Raw genomic sequence first — 16,818 nt, 5'->3', positions numbered from 1 at the left:
TAGCCTGTTTTGGGGTGTCTGTACACGACACAAAACAATATTTTACCCTCCTTTCCAGCTATTTCAATGAACATATATTCTGGCCTGAAGGGGGAGCCATCAGACTTTAACAGCAATTTATATGATAAGCTCTCGTGCAAGTACACACAAACAGCACCACCAACTCTTCCTGGTCTGTCATTTCGCAGAATATTGTAATTACTTAGTTTGACATATTCCGAGGAGATGTTTTCGTTAAGCCAACTCTCAGAAACAGCAATGACATGATAATTTCGAGCAGAAAAGTAGTTCCGGAACTCATCAAGGTGTCTGAATAATGACTGTGCGTTTACATGGCACATTTTTAACATTTCTGCGGAGTTAGGCATTAATTGAAATTACTGAGATCTTCGAAACAGATAATCACACTTCGTTCCCCCCCGTCACTTATTTTCGTGTAAATCCTTCCTCCTCGTATCCAAAGATATTTGAATTTTCCTGCTCTTCTGAGTTCCCTGGCTTTAGCGTAAAGTTTCCTATTGAATTGTGTGAGGGCCTCGTGTATGTATATTGTCTGATTGGGGACGTTATTAAACCCAATGTCGCATGTACTAAGGTCGCATTTAACTCTCTGCCAGCTAAGGAACTCGCTAACCATTCCTTGCCTCAAAAATCGAAGCATAATGATGGGGGGCCAATCTGAGTCACTACGAGTTCTCACACGATAGACGTAATCGATGTCCGATGTATCCACTTGAACTCCTATTGCCAGGCCTATCTGATGGATGATAGCACTAAGTATTTCACCTTCTTTGATTGGAACCCCCTGGATCTCAACTACATTTCTCTTGGTTTCTTGCTCTAATTGATGGGTGTATTGTGTAGGTAAGATGATAGGATCTCCAATATCTCTCCTCCCCTAGAAATAATCATACATTCAAGCCATGATCTATCAATTGAGACTGATAATGAAAATTCCCGATTTCAGATTGAAGTCTCAATTCTTTAGATTTGCACTGATTATGATGGCAATGTTTTGTGGTCCTTCCAAAATTAAACAGTCAGGAGGGTCTCAAACCAGGACCTATTCAATACAGTGAAAAATCACTGCACCCTCTGGAGGGTAACACAAAATGGATAAGTCAAGAACTTAAATGGTTCAGTAATATTTTACTATTTATTTTAAAAATGGAAAAAGACTAACAAGTGTTTCCTTTCAAGCATTTATTCCAACTCACAATTTAGCATTTCCCCCCTGGAAAGTCGAGAAATGAGTATTTAGTCAGACCTGAGGACCTATTTCCAGGTATTTATTCATAATTCCATAATGATTTGATATTTGATGATCCAGACATATTCCAGCCGACGAGGTGGCAACAAAATCAGGATGCCATTCAACATACAGTTCCAGGCATGGATTTTAAGAGAAATACTTAAGTGAATAACATTATATAATAATCACAGCCAAGTATACCATTAATGTAATTCTAACCCACAAACTTCAGAAACTAAGGAGGACAAGTCATTTGCCCTCACACTTCAGATTTTATTCATTTGCAAAATGACCAAATCAGGGTGACCAAAAATTAATTACAAATTCAAGCCAACCTCCACTGATTTAGCTGCTCCCTTGACCAATTGTACATTACTGGGTATGTTTGGTCCCACAAAGAGGTCATCCTCAAGGTGTTGCAAGGCACCAGTCATTACTCCGTCGCTGCAATGTCCTCTCCGATGGGAGTGGGAACCCACTCTCCAAGAGGGCCTCATAGCCTTCCACACCACATGCATGCCTCAACCCAAGTGCCTTGACTATTGTGTCACTCGACCACACCACTCCACTCTGGGAGCCAGACTCCAAGAAAGTCAGCTGATCTTCATTGAACACTCTCTTAACACCTTGCCTAAGGTTCTCCATTTTGTGCTCCATCTGCTTCAATTTCCTCCCCATCAAATTCAATTTCCTGCAGAGCTCAGCTATTCGTCTTCGGTCTGCAGCAGCAGCGGTAAGTCTTTCATGTATATCTGGGGGCTGACACTGCTGTGTGGTCAGAGGCTTCCGTAAAGTGACTGGGGGTAAGGTGATGGGCCGCTTCACCAAAGGCCGAAAGGTTTTAGTGGAGGGAATGGTGATTGGCTGTGAATCAATGGGCTGTTGCGTGGGGCACTGTGGAATACAGTTTTGGGGTGCCTGCAGGTTAGCGCTCAGGGTATCTGTGCAAACAGAATTGTCCTGCACTTCAGTAGATGGCAGTATGCCCTTTTGGTTTCCAGGGTGCAGCACTGCAGTCATTTTGGTGCCCCCTTTCACAGAGTCATGGGACTCAGTGACACTGTGCTGATGGCTCAAACCTTCACCTTGAAGACATGAGCCTGCAAAACGATCTATTACAGACTTCTCCTCAATGGTTACACCCCCTGGTTCAGATTTAACCACAATCAGAGCCTCTATCACATTCTCTGGAGTTCCTGTGAAAAAAATGAGTCATTTTGAAAATTACAATATCAACTCACGAAATAAAGAAGTGCTATTCCTCAAAAGTTTTCATTCCACATGCATGGATGTATGATCCATGCCTAATAAGAAAAAATAATTATCATACAATTAATATTATACATACTTATATTGATTTATTTTATACATACACATATTGATTTACTTTAAACAAAATAGGAACATAAAAAGATGTTGACTGTAGTTTTTACAGTCAGCATAACGCATGGCAAGGTTCATAACCTTCAGATACTCTTTAAGTGGGCAACTCAAATAAGTAATTCAACTCAAATGGGCCACTTGTGGAAGCAACCTGGAATGAGAGTGTGTGCATCTACATTTTATTTTTCCTTTTAAATTATGTTAGTGTTACTAACAGGTCACTTCTGCCGGAGTAAAACACCCATCAGTGTGCGTTTAAATGTAAGTCAGTAGGATCACTATGGTTCAGAAATCCTTATGGGTGAGTGTTTTTGTTAACTGTCTTTCCTAATTTAAAAGTAATTTTTAAATACTTTTATTAAAACCCAGATTATTCACAACTTTTTTTCAACAAAGACTGAGCGCACCCTTCCAGTTTATTTCAATGGCTGTAGTTACTTTCTTTGGTTATTTAAATGAACTTTCTTAAATTATGACCAAAGCCCAAGAGAAATGACATTTCCTCATGCCTAGATATTATTTTGGAATTTGAGGGATAAAAGAAACTGATCTTTCAATTCAGCTGTTATAACAAACTAAAAAATATACATAATTCTTTGGACTGCACATTTTCAGTCAATTTACAATGCCTTTTTATCTTTCCATTAAAATGCTAAGCAAATTGACCTAAAGCAGTAATTTTTGCAGTATATTTAGGAAATAAAAGAATAAAATGAATGCCATACCACAGGTAAGAATGGACAAACATTAAATTTCCAGCTATTGGTATTACCCAATACATTAGCACAATGCACGCAAGAATGTGAAACTCTTTCTCTTTCAATTGATTCTCTTTTATTCTCCTTGGGGTATCCTGGCATTCAAGTAGGTGATATTATGCAAGAGAATCATAAACAAAACTTTAAAATAAGTCTAGCCATTAAAATTAAGATACTCCTTCCATCATATGCATTATTTTACATTAATTATTTTCTTGGAAAAAATAAGATCTTTATTTGATGGATAGTGCAGTTTTCTTTTGAGAGAAATGGATAATACATACACAATGCCTTTATGATTTACACATGAAAGTTTTCCATATGAAAATGCTTACTATGGTCTACATGCTCTACTACTACTCTATTTTATTCTCTTGTATCATATGGCATAATAATAATCACCTTGGGAAGTGGGTCATCAACTAAGTTAACTAAAATATTTATTATTCAAAAGAAATTGCTTAGGCCCATGTACACTAAACCCTATAGAGCCCACTGCAGACGACTCTTTCAAAGCCTTGCCATATTAATAGTCCCTTGTGTATTTATAATTCAGTAATTTTTGTAAAAAAGAACATGGCTCTATTCCCATCAAATAATGGCACTCACACCTATGGGACTAGGACAAGAAATCATCTGTGTGTAGTGTCTGCTAGCATGACAATGATGACCAAGGGACCTTCACGTCCCTTGGTCAACATCTTCATCATTTTGATGCACAGAACACATCCCAAGGGATGAGCTCTGTGCATCAAAATGTTCAATAGGCTTCTCATTAGTTTAAAAAGAGAAATCATTTTATCTTTTTGAAAAGAAATTGTTTACATCCTTGAATGAAAAATGTTTTTGCAGTGTGAATGACTACAACAATTCAGGGTAATATTGAATTTTATATTGAGCACATAGTTACGCACGTAGGTGTAATTTTATTTTTCCTGGCTAGTAATTATTAAGTTACTGTACTACTTCATGTACCCTAAACTAGTACATAATGTGTGATATTCTGTACCATACTATGTATTTGTCAATTGGGGAAATAAATTATTAATATTGCTGCAATGTTTTGAGGAAATACATACTTTGAATCAATCATTTAGAAGTCACTATTGCACACCATGGCCTCAAATTCCACCGAAGGCTTAATTTAGCAGAGTAAGGGCAAACGTGAACTAAATCACATGAGCTCTTTTATAAGACATATCAATTGGCCTCTCTTATTATTATTAATGTAATAGTGCCCACTTTTCTACAAAAAAACTTAAAAAATCCTTTACCTACTATTGTTTTGTTTCTGGCTCAGTACTTATAATCAGTACACATAATAGTATCTTTTTAAATTGCTTTTCAGCGTATTAATTTTGAAATCATTTTGGCATACCCATTCATAAATATTTGCCATAATATTCACTCTGAAGGCTACAAAAATACTACAACGTGGGCTACAGTAAAATTGCTTACCATCATCTGCAGATTTTTGGCCAGTATTGAGACTGCATTCAGGGTTGAGAGGAGTGCTTCCCTTTGCAGAGGTGTTCCCTTGGAGTGGTGGGGGGTCAGCAGATGGGTTGGGAATGGCACTGAGCATCTTTAGACCATCTGCTCCTCCATCATCAATTTCATTTGGTGGGATATGCACCTAAAAGAAGATTATTTGCAAAAAAAAATGCTTAGTTTAACAGCAAAATTTGGGGGTTTGTAAATGCTTTCTACTGTTATATACATATGCATCATTGTTAAAAACCAGTCTGATAGAAAGGCCAAAGGGCTGTTTTCGGATTAATTAGAAATAAATAACCATAGTTCAATAAAATATCAATGGTGACTCATCCATATAAGGCTCGTGAAACTGCAAATCCACCTTGGTTTTTCAAGGGTTCATTTCTACTTCTCATTATTTTCAATTTTCAAATCTTAATGGGAAATCATTAAACTTGACTTTACTTTTGAAATTAAAAAAAAACAGTTTTATCAGTGCTAATGCATGAAAAATGGTTCATACTGTATAGATGTAAGCTTACAAATCTTTTGAAGCCAATTTATTTTTCAAGGGTTAGCAAGGAACGGAAATGAAGGAATGTAAAGGGGTACAAGTGAGTTGAGAGCTGCCGGTTTCTACAGCTTCTTGGATCCAATTGGCTCAATAGTGGCATGGTGTCAATATAGCTGAGTAGGATTGCTTCATGCATTTAGCGCTGAGAACGAGGAAAGGTTACAGAGGAGGACAAGTCATTAGCAAGAATGAGCTCACTAAACTATACTCTTTTAAACATCTGGAAAATGGAGTTAGGGAATGCACTGCAATTTGAAGTAAACTATAGACTGGAGTGGAAGATCTGATAATGTCTAAAAAGGTCTGATGTCAGGTGTATGAGAGTTGCATGAAGTAGCTAAACAACGATAAGAAAACTTAAATTTATCCTTATAAAGGATCTATCCTCTAACCAATCTTCAATACATCCACATCATTATGATAACCCCACGAAAGTCATAGGTCGTCACAAAGTATAATGCAGTAGTATGGACGTTATTCTCGTAATTTATGGTAGAATACTTGGGCGCAAGTCGCCAAACAAAATGTTTTACAATGTCAATGATTTAGTGTACAACATTCCCAATGGCATACATAATATTTTCTACTTACCTTATCCCCATTCTTTTTGGCCATTTTTATTCTTCTTTTAGACCTAGCCTTGCTGCCTTGACCTGGCTTAGCTCTTTTCACTGATGGTTCCCGAGATTTTGTAGACGTCCGTCGGGCAAAAATTGATGGCAGGGCATTAGGTTTTAATTTCTTCAGTCCATCAGCTCTATTTTGCTCATACTGATCAGCGGTAAAGTGCTTCTAAATTTGCATTCCACGAGAAAGAAATCAACTCAAATCAGATACCAACAGAACTTCAATCAGGGTTGTGCTTATCCTACGGCGCATGTTATTCCTGATATCATTTACAAACATTTCATTCTAGTTAAATGCATATCATTTTCAACTGGACATACCTCACAAAGACGGGAGTCATTGCCTGGAGTCCAGTTACTTCGGGAAATCCTTTCCAACCATATCTTTCGTCTTTCTTCATTCCCTGACCCACCTGGCAGAACATGAAACCTAACACCTTTCTTCGCTTGGGTAAAGCAACCAACTGCACAGCACTGAGGCATGATAAAATGAAACAATGACAAAATTTTGGAGCAAAATTAATGTTTTTCTCCACTCTCTTAGGTATTATAGGCGATTCCAGTATCTACTCGGGTATTCAGCAAATAGTTCTACACATGATGAATTCCTTAACCTTATTTTCACACCCCTGCGAATGGTGATTGAAATTATTGTCATGTTTAATATACTAAATTATTTTATACACCGTGCCTCAAAGGCGCACTACGTTTTAATATCACATAGCAAATTTTTGCGACAGTGATGGTCCCATGCTGTGGGACGGCTACTCATGGAACTATGGGGTGCAATCCCGGGAGATACAAAGCGTTCCATTGCTTTTTCCCGTTCATTATTATAATTTTAAAAGTGCAACTTTTATATTTATGTAACAGTGGCATTTGCTCAATACACTTGGTAGTAAACTATTGATTTCTTGCAATGGTCTTTCCATGGAAGGGTGATCGGTCATCTTGTATGGAGTAAATGGCACTGTGCTTCTGAGAACAATCTGCTCATCTATCCTCAAAGGTTGAAAAAGACGTGTGAGCCATTGGCTGTGATTGCGAATTTAGGTAAATTCCTATAGCCAATAATAAGAAAACTTGATGAGATTACTTAAGTTTTCTTATTATTAGCTGTAGGAATTTACTTAAATTCAAAGGATTAGTATAGAGGAGCAGCTCTGGAAGCACATGAGCCAAAAATAATATTCATCAAAGTAACATAGGTGAATTAGTATTCAGTGGGGTTAATCCATTGATACTAATTAAAAAGAGAAGTGGTATCGGTTCTGTGATCACCCATCTTATTGGTTTGTGTTAATGGACTGCACAACTGCTCAAATGCTATTGAAAGAATGAAACCTGATTTTTATTCTAATGACACTAATGTACATAGTGCTACTAATGCAAATCACGATCTGCAAGTGATGGTTATCTATATCCATACATTAAAGTGAAATAGCTTATTTCACACACGTTAAAGCCATAAAATGATAATGTACTTGTAATAATTACAGGCTAATCATTTCAACTATTTACTGCAAGTAATTTTTAAGACATTTATTTGAGGTAAAATCTTTCAAATTGAACCAATGCAAACATTCTGTACAATAAGTTAGGTTCAACTTGTTATGTATTTACTATTTCAATCTCAGGGAATAACAAGTCAATAATACTGCTGAATTTGTATTATGGTAACATGTACCGATTTGCAAATTAAATATTTTCGGATGTCACCATCATTTCTATATTTATAAATAGATCATTTATTAGTCCAAACTTTTTAAACTATCAATGGAATGCTTTCCAAATAATTTATGGGAATCCTTTTTGTTCCAATAATCCCTGGGGGGGGGGTTTATCACAAGTCAAATGCTTCTGTTAATTAGGAGGGGGACTTAACAATTGTATACATTTATATGCTCTACATGTTATTCATACATTAATTTGAAGAATATTACTCTGCTAGTTGGCTATATTTTGGTGACAAGACTCAATACCAAAAGTCTTGTAAATGATTTATACAGAAATAATAGCATTTAAGGGAGAAAATAATTAACTTGGATGCTAAGACAAAGGAAACTAACAATCCTATGATCAAGCTGCAATACAAGGATTAAGAAAGGAATACAAATAAAATACAATAGATGAAAATAGAAAATCCAATCTATCTTAGCTTACAGAAGCTAAAACCCAACGTTAAGGTGCCTGGGAACTTGTCAAACAAACTACCACTAAAAAAATTAAGCTGGGTAAAGATAATATTGTGTTTATATATGCAACAATTATTTTGTCACAAATATCTACTCTATCCTTTCAAATATTAACTCACCAAATGACTTGGTTAAAGTTGGCTTTAACCTTGTGGACTGTGGTGCCTCGCGCACCACTACGAATGCCTGTGACATTGTATGTACAGTATTTCGTCACAACATCTTGTTCCTTTAAAAGCTCCAAAATTTCAGAACTTAACAGGACGCCTTGATAGCTTAACTGGCTAAAGTACTCGACCAGATATTGAGGGATCTGCATTCAAATCCCAGTCAAGGTGAATGATTTTTACACTCTGTAATTGTTGCATTGAGATTTTGTTAGCATTATTACAAAGTTTAAAGCATCCAAAAGTGAGTATATGTATGGACTTTGCAATTATCTCATTAAAGAGACTAGCAACCTTTCGGTTTAGGTTGACAATTGGCTGGGGCCATCAATGAATGTCTATTACCAGCTACCTTCCCCGATTTTCTTAAATACAATAAAAGCTATTGGTCAACAAAAAGGGAGGCAAAATAATTCATGTATATCTTAAATGGGTGATTATGCATGAAGGACGTATACATATCTTTGGTCCCAATTTTGGCTAAGGTCTTTGAGTCTACAATTAAGGAACAAATGATGAACATGTGAAACCAACAATTTTTTACTCTATCAGTATGGTTTTCAACCTGTGAAATCATTGGTTATGGTGGTAGAAATTGCAAATTTTTGAAATAATATATGAGGCTTTTGAAACATGTAAATAAATAACTTTATCTCTGTGTGAGTTGGCAAAGATGTTTGATTGCATATTTCATTAATTATTATTTGATAAGTTGTATTCATAACTTTCCCCTCAAACTGATAATATTGTGCATTTCAATGCAACAATTTCAGAGCGTAAAAATCATTCGCCTTTGCATGTGACATTGTATGTACGGTATTTCGTCATAACATCTAGTTCCTTTAAAAGCCCCAAAATTTCAGAGTCTAAGAGGACGCCTCGGTAGCTTAAGTGGCTAAAGCACTCGACCGGATATTGAGGGATCTGGGTTCGAGTCCCAGTCAAGGCGAATGATTTTTACGCTCTGAAATTGTTGCATTGAAATGCACATTAGCGGATGACTCCGTTAAAAGTTACTGTTGCGGCATCTCCCGCAGTTTCTTTGGAATTTGATAATATTGTATTTCAATAATCAAAAACAGTGGCCTATCTGGAAGAAAGGTAATCAAAAATGAATAATGCAATGATAAATATACCAAAGGGCTTTTGGGACCCTTCCTTTTTCCAGCCCTTTTAATGCCAGTGGGCCTATATACTGACCGGTGGGGTGTGCATAAAGAGTTCCAGGGGCAGATCTATAAGCTGGTTGTTTTTATGCTAGCACCTTATATTTTCTATGTTGCATAGCTTTTTTAGATAACTTTGAGTATCTGTCATCCTCTCTCATCATTGCTGACGGATGCTCATGATGACAATGAAACAAATGTTTGTTTTTTGGTTAGAAGAACATAAGGTGTTTTCTAAACTGTAGTTTATCAGCTTTTCTTCAATAGCAGAGGCCATATCTGTATAAGCTGATACAAGGTCGGTCCCAGAAGTAGTAGGGGTGAGTCGGTTAAAAAAAATAGATTGCCAGAATTGATATATTCACTCAAAAGTCTCAAAGTAGCACCCCCTTTGTCCACACCCCACTGACAGAAGGTTTCCCATGCTTGGATGCCAATTTCATCGGAAACCATGCAAACACTATATCTGCAGTCCCTGTCCAACAAAACTTTCACTTTTGCAAGATTTTCATCACTTTTTTAAATCAAAGGTTGTCCTGAATGTTTGGCATCTTCAACATCTTCTCTTCCCTAATGAATCAAGTTGTGCTACTCAAAAACACCTGATCTACTCATGGGGTTATTACCATAACCTGCCTTGAGCATATCATGGGTCTCTTTCCCAGTGGTGCCCAGTTTAATACAAAATTTGATGGTGTAGTGCTGTTCCAATAACCGGTTCATGATGACGTGTAATGAGGTCACGTCATAGAGGTTTTGCAAACAAACGATAGGCTGTAAATAATTGCCAGTAATAAAAGATAAGATATTTCCTTTTAAAAATGTTTGTTTTCCTATAGATCCATAGTTTTTTTACGATCTCCACCAAATTATTCAGCATAATAATATACATATGCGTCAAATTATACAATTTGTATTTTGATTTCACAACTGCCTTTTAAAATTTTTCCACCTAGCCGATACAAAAAAATGCTCCAAAATCTAGCCTCTCATTAACCATGGCAATTTCTTGTTCAGGCACCGTTACACTCTACATATGCAGTTAAGAGTTGGCGAGAGCTTGGTTGGAACAAAGAACCATACACAACTCTTGCAGTATCTAGCAAATAACTGTTGGTAGGGGTGTAAAATTTAGGATGTTGTGTGACTCTCTAGTTAGCTATTGTTAGGCATTTTAAATATACAGAGTGAAGTGCAGAAATACATCATGTGAAGTATAGAAAACTGAAATCCAAAAAGTGGCCTAGGATATAGTGTAGTGATGAAATTATTGAAAATGGGGAATTACCTAAGAAAAGTTTATCATATTTTCATAAATGATTTTTGTTATGCCTGTAACAGAGGCAAATACTTGTATAAGCTTGGTTGTCATGTCACTGGTATCATTTTTAGATGCACAAATTTTTATCCAAACAACTGACAGAGAAATTAACTGCAGGAGTGAAGAGATATTTCTGCCAACTATGCTCACTGAAGAAAACAGTGAAAACTTTCAAAAACGAAAATGTTAGAAAAAGGTAGTGAAACCATCAATTACACAATCGTATAATGATTAAATGGGTGGAATCGACATAGCTGATATGATGCTGTACACATATCTTGGTGAGAGATGGACTGAAATTCTGGCAAAAAATATACTTCAACATATTTTCACAAATGTTCCTCAATAGTTATATAATGTACAATGAAAGCCTCCCCTCTGAGAAAAACCCTGTCTTGTTTGCATTTTACTTTTATTATTGTGGAAGATATTGGAGATGAATGGCTCCAAAAAAAATAACAAGTGTGGGAAATTGAAGGAGCACATGAAGCAAGACAAGAAACCATCAAAAATATTGCCTGGAAAAAAGGAGGAAAGTATGTACATAGAAAGTATGCTCATAGGGGAAAGTATATAAACCCAATTTTCACCACTTGTCATATATTAGATGATAAATTTATAGTGCATCATAAATTCCAATTTGTTGTGTTTTGTTGAAAGGAGATGAAATAGAAATGGCATTGTTACCTCTGGCTTATTTACCTGAATATGACAAGTGCTACTTCCACTCCATTGAAGAATATAAGGGATTTCTCAAAACTATGTATTTAAGAATAAACTGTACAAGGATATTATTTTGAGACTATTCCTTCATTTCATATTTTAGAGGCACAAAGAAAAAGTTTTACCAGACCTTAGAATTCCAATTTATTGACATCAATTTTTAATGTTGCCCTTATCCTTGGTTATTAATCAAAAAACCATGGAGAGAAAGTGATACACAAGACATAAGATTTTTTCATTATTATTAGCTATGGCATTACTCCCCTTCAAAAAATGTCACATTTCAACTATCTTATCCTTGACCACTCTACAAAGGAAATATACCTAATTGAAGCAATGCAGAGGAAAATAATTCCATAGACCAATATCAAATGCTAAAACAAAACAATTTAAAAAGAAAAATCAATGTTTAGCAATTGTGGAAAACAAATTTGAAATATCTGTTAAATAAATTCCTGTTTCTGCCAATTTACATCGCTGCACCATCAAGCTTTAATTTGGGAACTTAATTTAAAGATTCCAATTTCATGTTGAATTAACTGTAGTATTGACATAAATTAATGTTTTAACTCCACAAAATGAAAAAAGTTTCAGTTTGGTTTAATTTGCAATACCCATTGCAAAGGATCCTTTCAATTCAATTGAATGTAAGTACCTAGGTACCTACCATACCTTCTGTGATCCTGCAGCAGTACATAAAACACTTTATTTCTCATATATTTATAATAGTTCATTTTAGTCAAAATAAAGAAGACTAAATGAATAATAACATCCAAGTAATCATATTAAATATTATCCTTGGTCATTATAAACAAAGAGTAAAGGCATTATTTTTACTGAATCATACCAGTAATACAATTGATTAAAACAACAGCAATGGGGGACGAAAGAGGGTGATGCTGATTTTTTGTTAAGATTTATTCTTTTAAATGACATAATACCTCTTTTCCCGCACATAAAAGGCCATTTAAATAATCTCAAGAATGAAAGAAACAATTTAAACTTATTCACTGCAGCAATAATTGTGAAAGAGACTTTTTCTCCTCCGATAGGTAGGTTCATATTTTTCCAATAAAAAAACACATACCCACATCATTTTTGAATACTATAAATATGTACTTAGAAGATTAGCTATAGTAATCAGATTCTTATATGCCAGGGGAGATAACAAATGTTAGTCTTTAAATAAGACAATAACATTTTTTACTTTTACTTCTTCAGTTGCATTTATATATGAAATATTTAAAAAATGCATATCAAGTTCCACATTAGTATGCGTTTGAATTATTTACCCTAAGTGTCATATAATTCAACGTCAACTTGGAATTTTAATTCAATTTTACCAAAATGGAATTATGAAACTAGAACAGAAGGCTCCCGCAATCACAGACAAATATCTTTGTAAAGAAAATTTTGAATTTTTCATTATTCATTTTTTCTACTGTTCAATATTTTATCATTTATCCAGTAGTTGCCTACAAATTGATATCAAAATAATGATTACCCAATTTCCAGAGGATTAGTGGTGAACTGCACACAGTAACTGGAATATGACATCATTGTATGTGGCCTGGGTGCATTCTTTACAGTTGCTAAAAAAAGGCATTTCCATTATGTATTCAAAACTTAGTTCCTGTTTACATGCAATGATGTCACCATTATTAATGGTAAATGAGAGCATAAAACCAATGCAAAAAATGTAATAGGTACTAAAGATCTCTCAACAAAACTTCACCACTCAAATGAAATACAAGTACTACTGAGAGCATCCTCCATTTATTTCAAACGAAATGAGTCCACATTCGAGCATTACTTCTAATTGGTGGGGCACACTCCCATGGTGACATTGCCAATTGCCTGGCTCACGGACAATTGGATTGGTTTTGAATTTATCACAACATTGCGTACACAGCCAACAAATGGAAGCCTGGTTTCTATGCCACGGAATCGGGCTGGCACAACATGCATGTGCCCACCCAGGAAGAGAGGATTTGCTGTGTCTGTGGATGATGAACCATATTCGCCGATTCCAGGCTCAACGTGCTCACGGTCCACAGCAAGTGACACCATATTCTTGTTCTTTATTGCTGCAAATGGTTAGAAGGAAATAAAATTGATTTTTACAAGTCAGATTCTAGTATAATATTAATTTAAATTTCTTCACCATTTAAAAAGAAAACATTTTCACTAAAACCACCTACTACCTTGTCAATTAAGTCCTAGATCTGAAGAACAATTTAATCATATGAACAGACAAATCAAATTTGTGAGTGTGCAAAAAGTCTATGGTATGTACTTTGAAGCCATATAACTATTAATTTCCTCTACCCCACTTACCACCATTTTATCAAATTAATACTACTGTTCAGAAAGATGCAATTTTCTCTCATAATTTACAGACTAGCTTACTTCAGTTGGTCATCAATAATTACAAATGCTGCATCATCTAAGAGTGATATTTTTTAGATGTAGTAAGTAGTGGGCACTTTGGCTATTACACATTCTTCCTATTTATTACCCACCATATTCTCCCCAAAATCCACTTTCTTGGGCATATTTTCTCATAAACTCCTCCTATTTTCCATATGGTCTTGATCTCTCAATTAAGATAGCTCAATGTTACATGGTAGAGACAATTTATGCTCAGCCATTTCAAACAAACTAGTAATTTTAGTAGCATAATGATCTAATTGAATGCCATGGTTGGTAACCCATGGCTGGGTTTATTTTTACATGCATGTGGAAAAGAAGCAAGTATAAAATTATACCTGTAGCACTGACCAATTCATGTTTAACCTCTATCCTGGAAACCCAACAATATATAAGATTGGTAATGTAAAAAGATAGATACAGTTTACCGTTACACTTTTTTAACAAATTTTAAGCAAACGAGAAAAAAACTTCAGCTGCACAGAACATTCTATCATCAAACAAATTAGTTACTAACTATTTCAGACACCACCATAATAAACCATTCAAATATGCAATCATACAATATCCAATGCACTGTTTTTTGGAAATATTAATGAAGTAAACGTTGTAATTTCAAATGTATTTAGGGCAATAATTCAAGTTATACTTTCATCATGTTGGTTATGTTTGGGTTAATTATAATCAATCATGATTAGAATGAGAAATGATCCAATCTGTTTTGTGTTGAATGCTATAGAAGGCAGAATTAGTCAACACATTAAACCAATCTAGCAAATCCTCCAAACTTTGAGATATATAAAAAATTCATGTAATGTTAGGAAATCATGTTCGCAAAAAGTGAATGAAATAGAGAGGAAGAAAGAAAGCATTTAATAGGTGAAATTAAACCCATACATGAATGGTGAAAGTAAATAATGAATTTTTATTTGGAAAGGGCTGCATGACATCTACCACATCATAAAACTTGAATGTGCTCACATTGTAACCAGTAATACCTGCAAACTATTTCAAAAAAGAAACAAGCAATGATAACATTAAAGCCTAGTAGTAGTAAATTTAACTGGTTCATATTCTTTGAATCAAATTATATTCAGCTCGTTTCAAGAGAAATTTTCATGATGGTGGATGCATACGAAGTGAATTGGCTGGACCATGCAGCAGACAAAAGTCCCCCCCACTCATCAATAGACACAAACATAGCTCACCTGAGATTGTGTGCCACTGTCCATCACAGAAGAAGTGTGGATGCGGTGGTACATATGCTGCTGATATAGCACCTTTCCCATTATCCACAGTGAATTTGATAACCCCATTGACCATCTGGAGCACTAGGAAGTCACGTTTTCCATGCACAGACATTAATATGCCTGTTATGTTCCTAGGCTTGATGTCCATTGCTATCTCAATCTTGATTCCTACTTTAAATAAATTTGCTGGAAAAGAAATATTGAACCATTTATCAAATTATATTGCAAGAGCTAACATTTTTGTTACATTTAGAACTTTCAATTCTTATTTAATTGTGTAAATGTTGAATGGCGAACAGAAGTACCTAGTTTATAAGTACATAGACCCCTTATTTTCCCAAGGGTCCCCAAAAATAAAAGAAAAACTAAAAAACCTCACTGGTTTTTCTCAGCTTTTTAAATTTGAAAATATAGGAAGTTCCCGGGTTACTGAAAAACAAACTCAATAGCATTCTGTATTATGAACAAGCTCCCATTGCTCCCCATAATGATACAGTAGAACATGAGTATACATGGTAGCTGAGGGGAAGATAACTGTAGTTAATTGAAAATGATGAATAATCAGAAATAAATATACACAGTAAACCATCAAACCCACACTATACGGGGGCCAAGGGTAGACCATATGAAGCAAAAACCAGATTTTCTGGGGTTTTGACACATGGCAACCCCATGGAACACTTTTATCCTCTAATTTAGGGTGTCCTTGATCAACAATCATATAAAATACTTATGCATCTGGGAAACTTGGATTCACTTGGTAAAGCTTGCATATTTTCTTTTCAAGCTATTTGTTACCTACCCATTTCCTTTGCATTATAGATCTGGAATAACTGTGCATCATATTCCTAAATCAGTGCCTGCAATTTCTCCACAAGTGCTGCCAGGGTATCACCTTTAGAACTGGTGACACACTTTCATCACAAATACAATTTATCCTCCTTAACTGTCATAGCCAACCCCTGCATGCATTAAAGTTCTCTTCATGCAAGTATTTCACAATTTTTTTATGCAGCATCTTGTATGCTATTGTCATGCGTTTCTGCTCCTTGCACATACCATCATCCATAGATGGCCCCTTGCTATCATTCATCTTCTGGTAACATAATTTTCCTGAACTCCCTCCCATAATCATTAATTGCCTATGCATATAGATAGCATGGTAGGGTGAAAAAAAATTGTTCTTGAAATTTGTTCTGGCCTGGTGATGACTTGGCACCAGCTGAAAGGGCATCCTGCTCAACCCTCTGAGTTCACTTCACCCCATATCACTGTTTTTAGTCAGAGTAAGCTACAGAGTTTCAAAATTTCACCAAAAGAACTTCCTAAAAATATGTATGTTCATGTGCTCCTAAATGGTCAAAGCTTCCATTGAAACTGCCTCTTGAATATGAAAAAAAGGTTATAAGGCACCAGCTCAAGACATCATACTGGTAGGAATAATGAAACCATTGTCACTTTATAGTATTTGTGACTGAAAAAGTTCTAGAGGAAAGT

At 35.4% G+C, this 16,818-nt stretch overlaps 2 protein-coding genes across 2 annotated transcripts in view; both read right to left on the bottom strand.

Annotated features, from left to right (window-relative positions):
• Positions 1–629: 629 nt before the first annotated feature.
• Positions 630–6,761, bottom strand: LOC139691968 (peroxynitrite isomerase THAP4-like). The gene is made up of 4 exons (XM_071589942.1): positions 6,391–6,761; positions 6,035–6,235; positions 4,852–5,029; positions 630–2,448 (listed from the first exon to the last, which is right to left on the bottom strand). The coding sequence occupies exons 1-4, from the start codon at positions 6,550–6,552 to the stop codon at positions 1,661–1,663; spliced, it is 1,329 nt and encodes a 442-aa protein (XP_071446043.1). The 5' UTR covers positions 6,553–6,761; the 3' UTR covers positions 630–1,660.
• Positions 6,762–11,768: 5,007 nt separating this feature from the next.
• The window catches only part of LanA (laminin subunit alpha), a 147,546-nt gene continuing 142,496 nt past the window's right edge, over positions 11,769–16,818 (bottom strand). The window contains exons 58-59 of the mRNA XM_071590876.1: positions 15,280–15,507; positions 11,769–13,728 (exon numbers count right to left, since the gene is read on the bottom strand). Of these exons, the coding sequence (XP_071446977.1) occupies positions 13,457–13,728; positions 15,280–15,507 (500 nt within the window). The 3' untranslated portion in view covers positions 11,769–13,456. The remainder of the gene's footprint in view (positions 13,729–15,279; positions 15,508–16,818) is intronic.

Source organism: Hetaerina americana, unplaced genomic scaffold (assembly GCF_022747635.1).
Source record: "Hetaerina americana unplaced genomic scaffold, ioHetAmer1.1.p SCAF_4, whole genome shotgun sequence".
Lineage (NCBI taxonomy): Eukaryota > Metazoa > Arthropoda > Insecta > Odonata > Calopterygidae > Hetaerina > Hetaerina americana.
Note: the sequence above shows the minus strand (reverse complement) of the source record. Positions and strands in the feature narration are given on the sequence as shown.

Excerpts from the sequence above, each read along its gene's own strand:
- LOC139691968 (XM_071589942.1), bottom strand. The coding sequence starts at position 6,552 with ATGCCTCAGTGCTGTGCAGTTGGTTGCTTTACCCAAGCGAAGAAAGGT. Across the intron at positions 6,236-6,390 it reads ATGACTCCCGTCTTTGTGAG|AAGCACTTTACCGCTGATCA; the intron begins GTATGTCCAGTT and ends ATGCAAATTTAG. Across the intron at positions 5,030-6,034 it reads CCAAAAAGAATGGGGATAAG|GTGCATATCCCACCAAATGA; the intron begins GTAAGTAGAAAA and ends ATCTTCTTTTAG.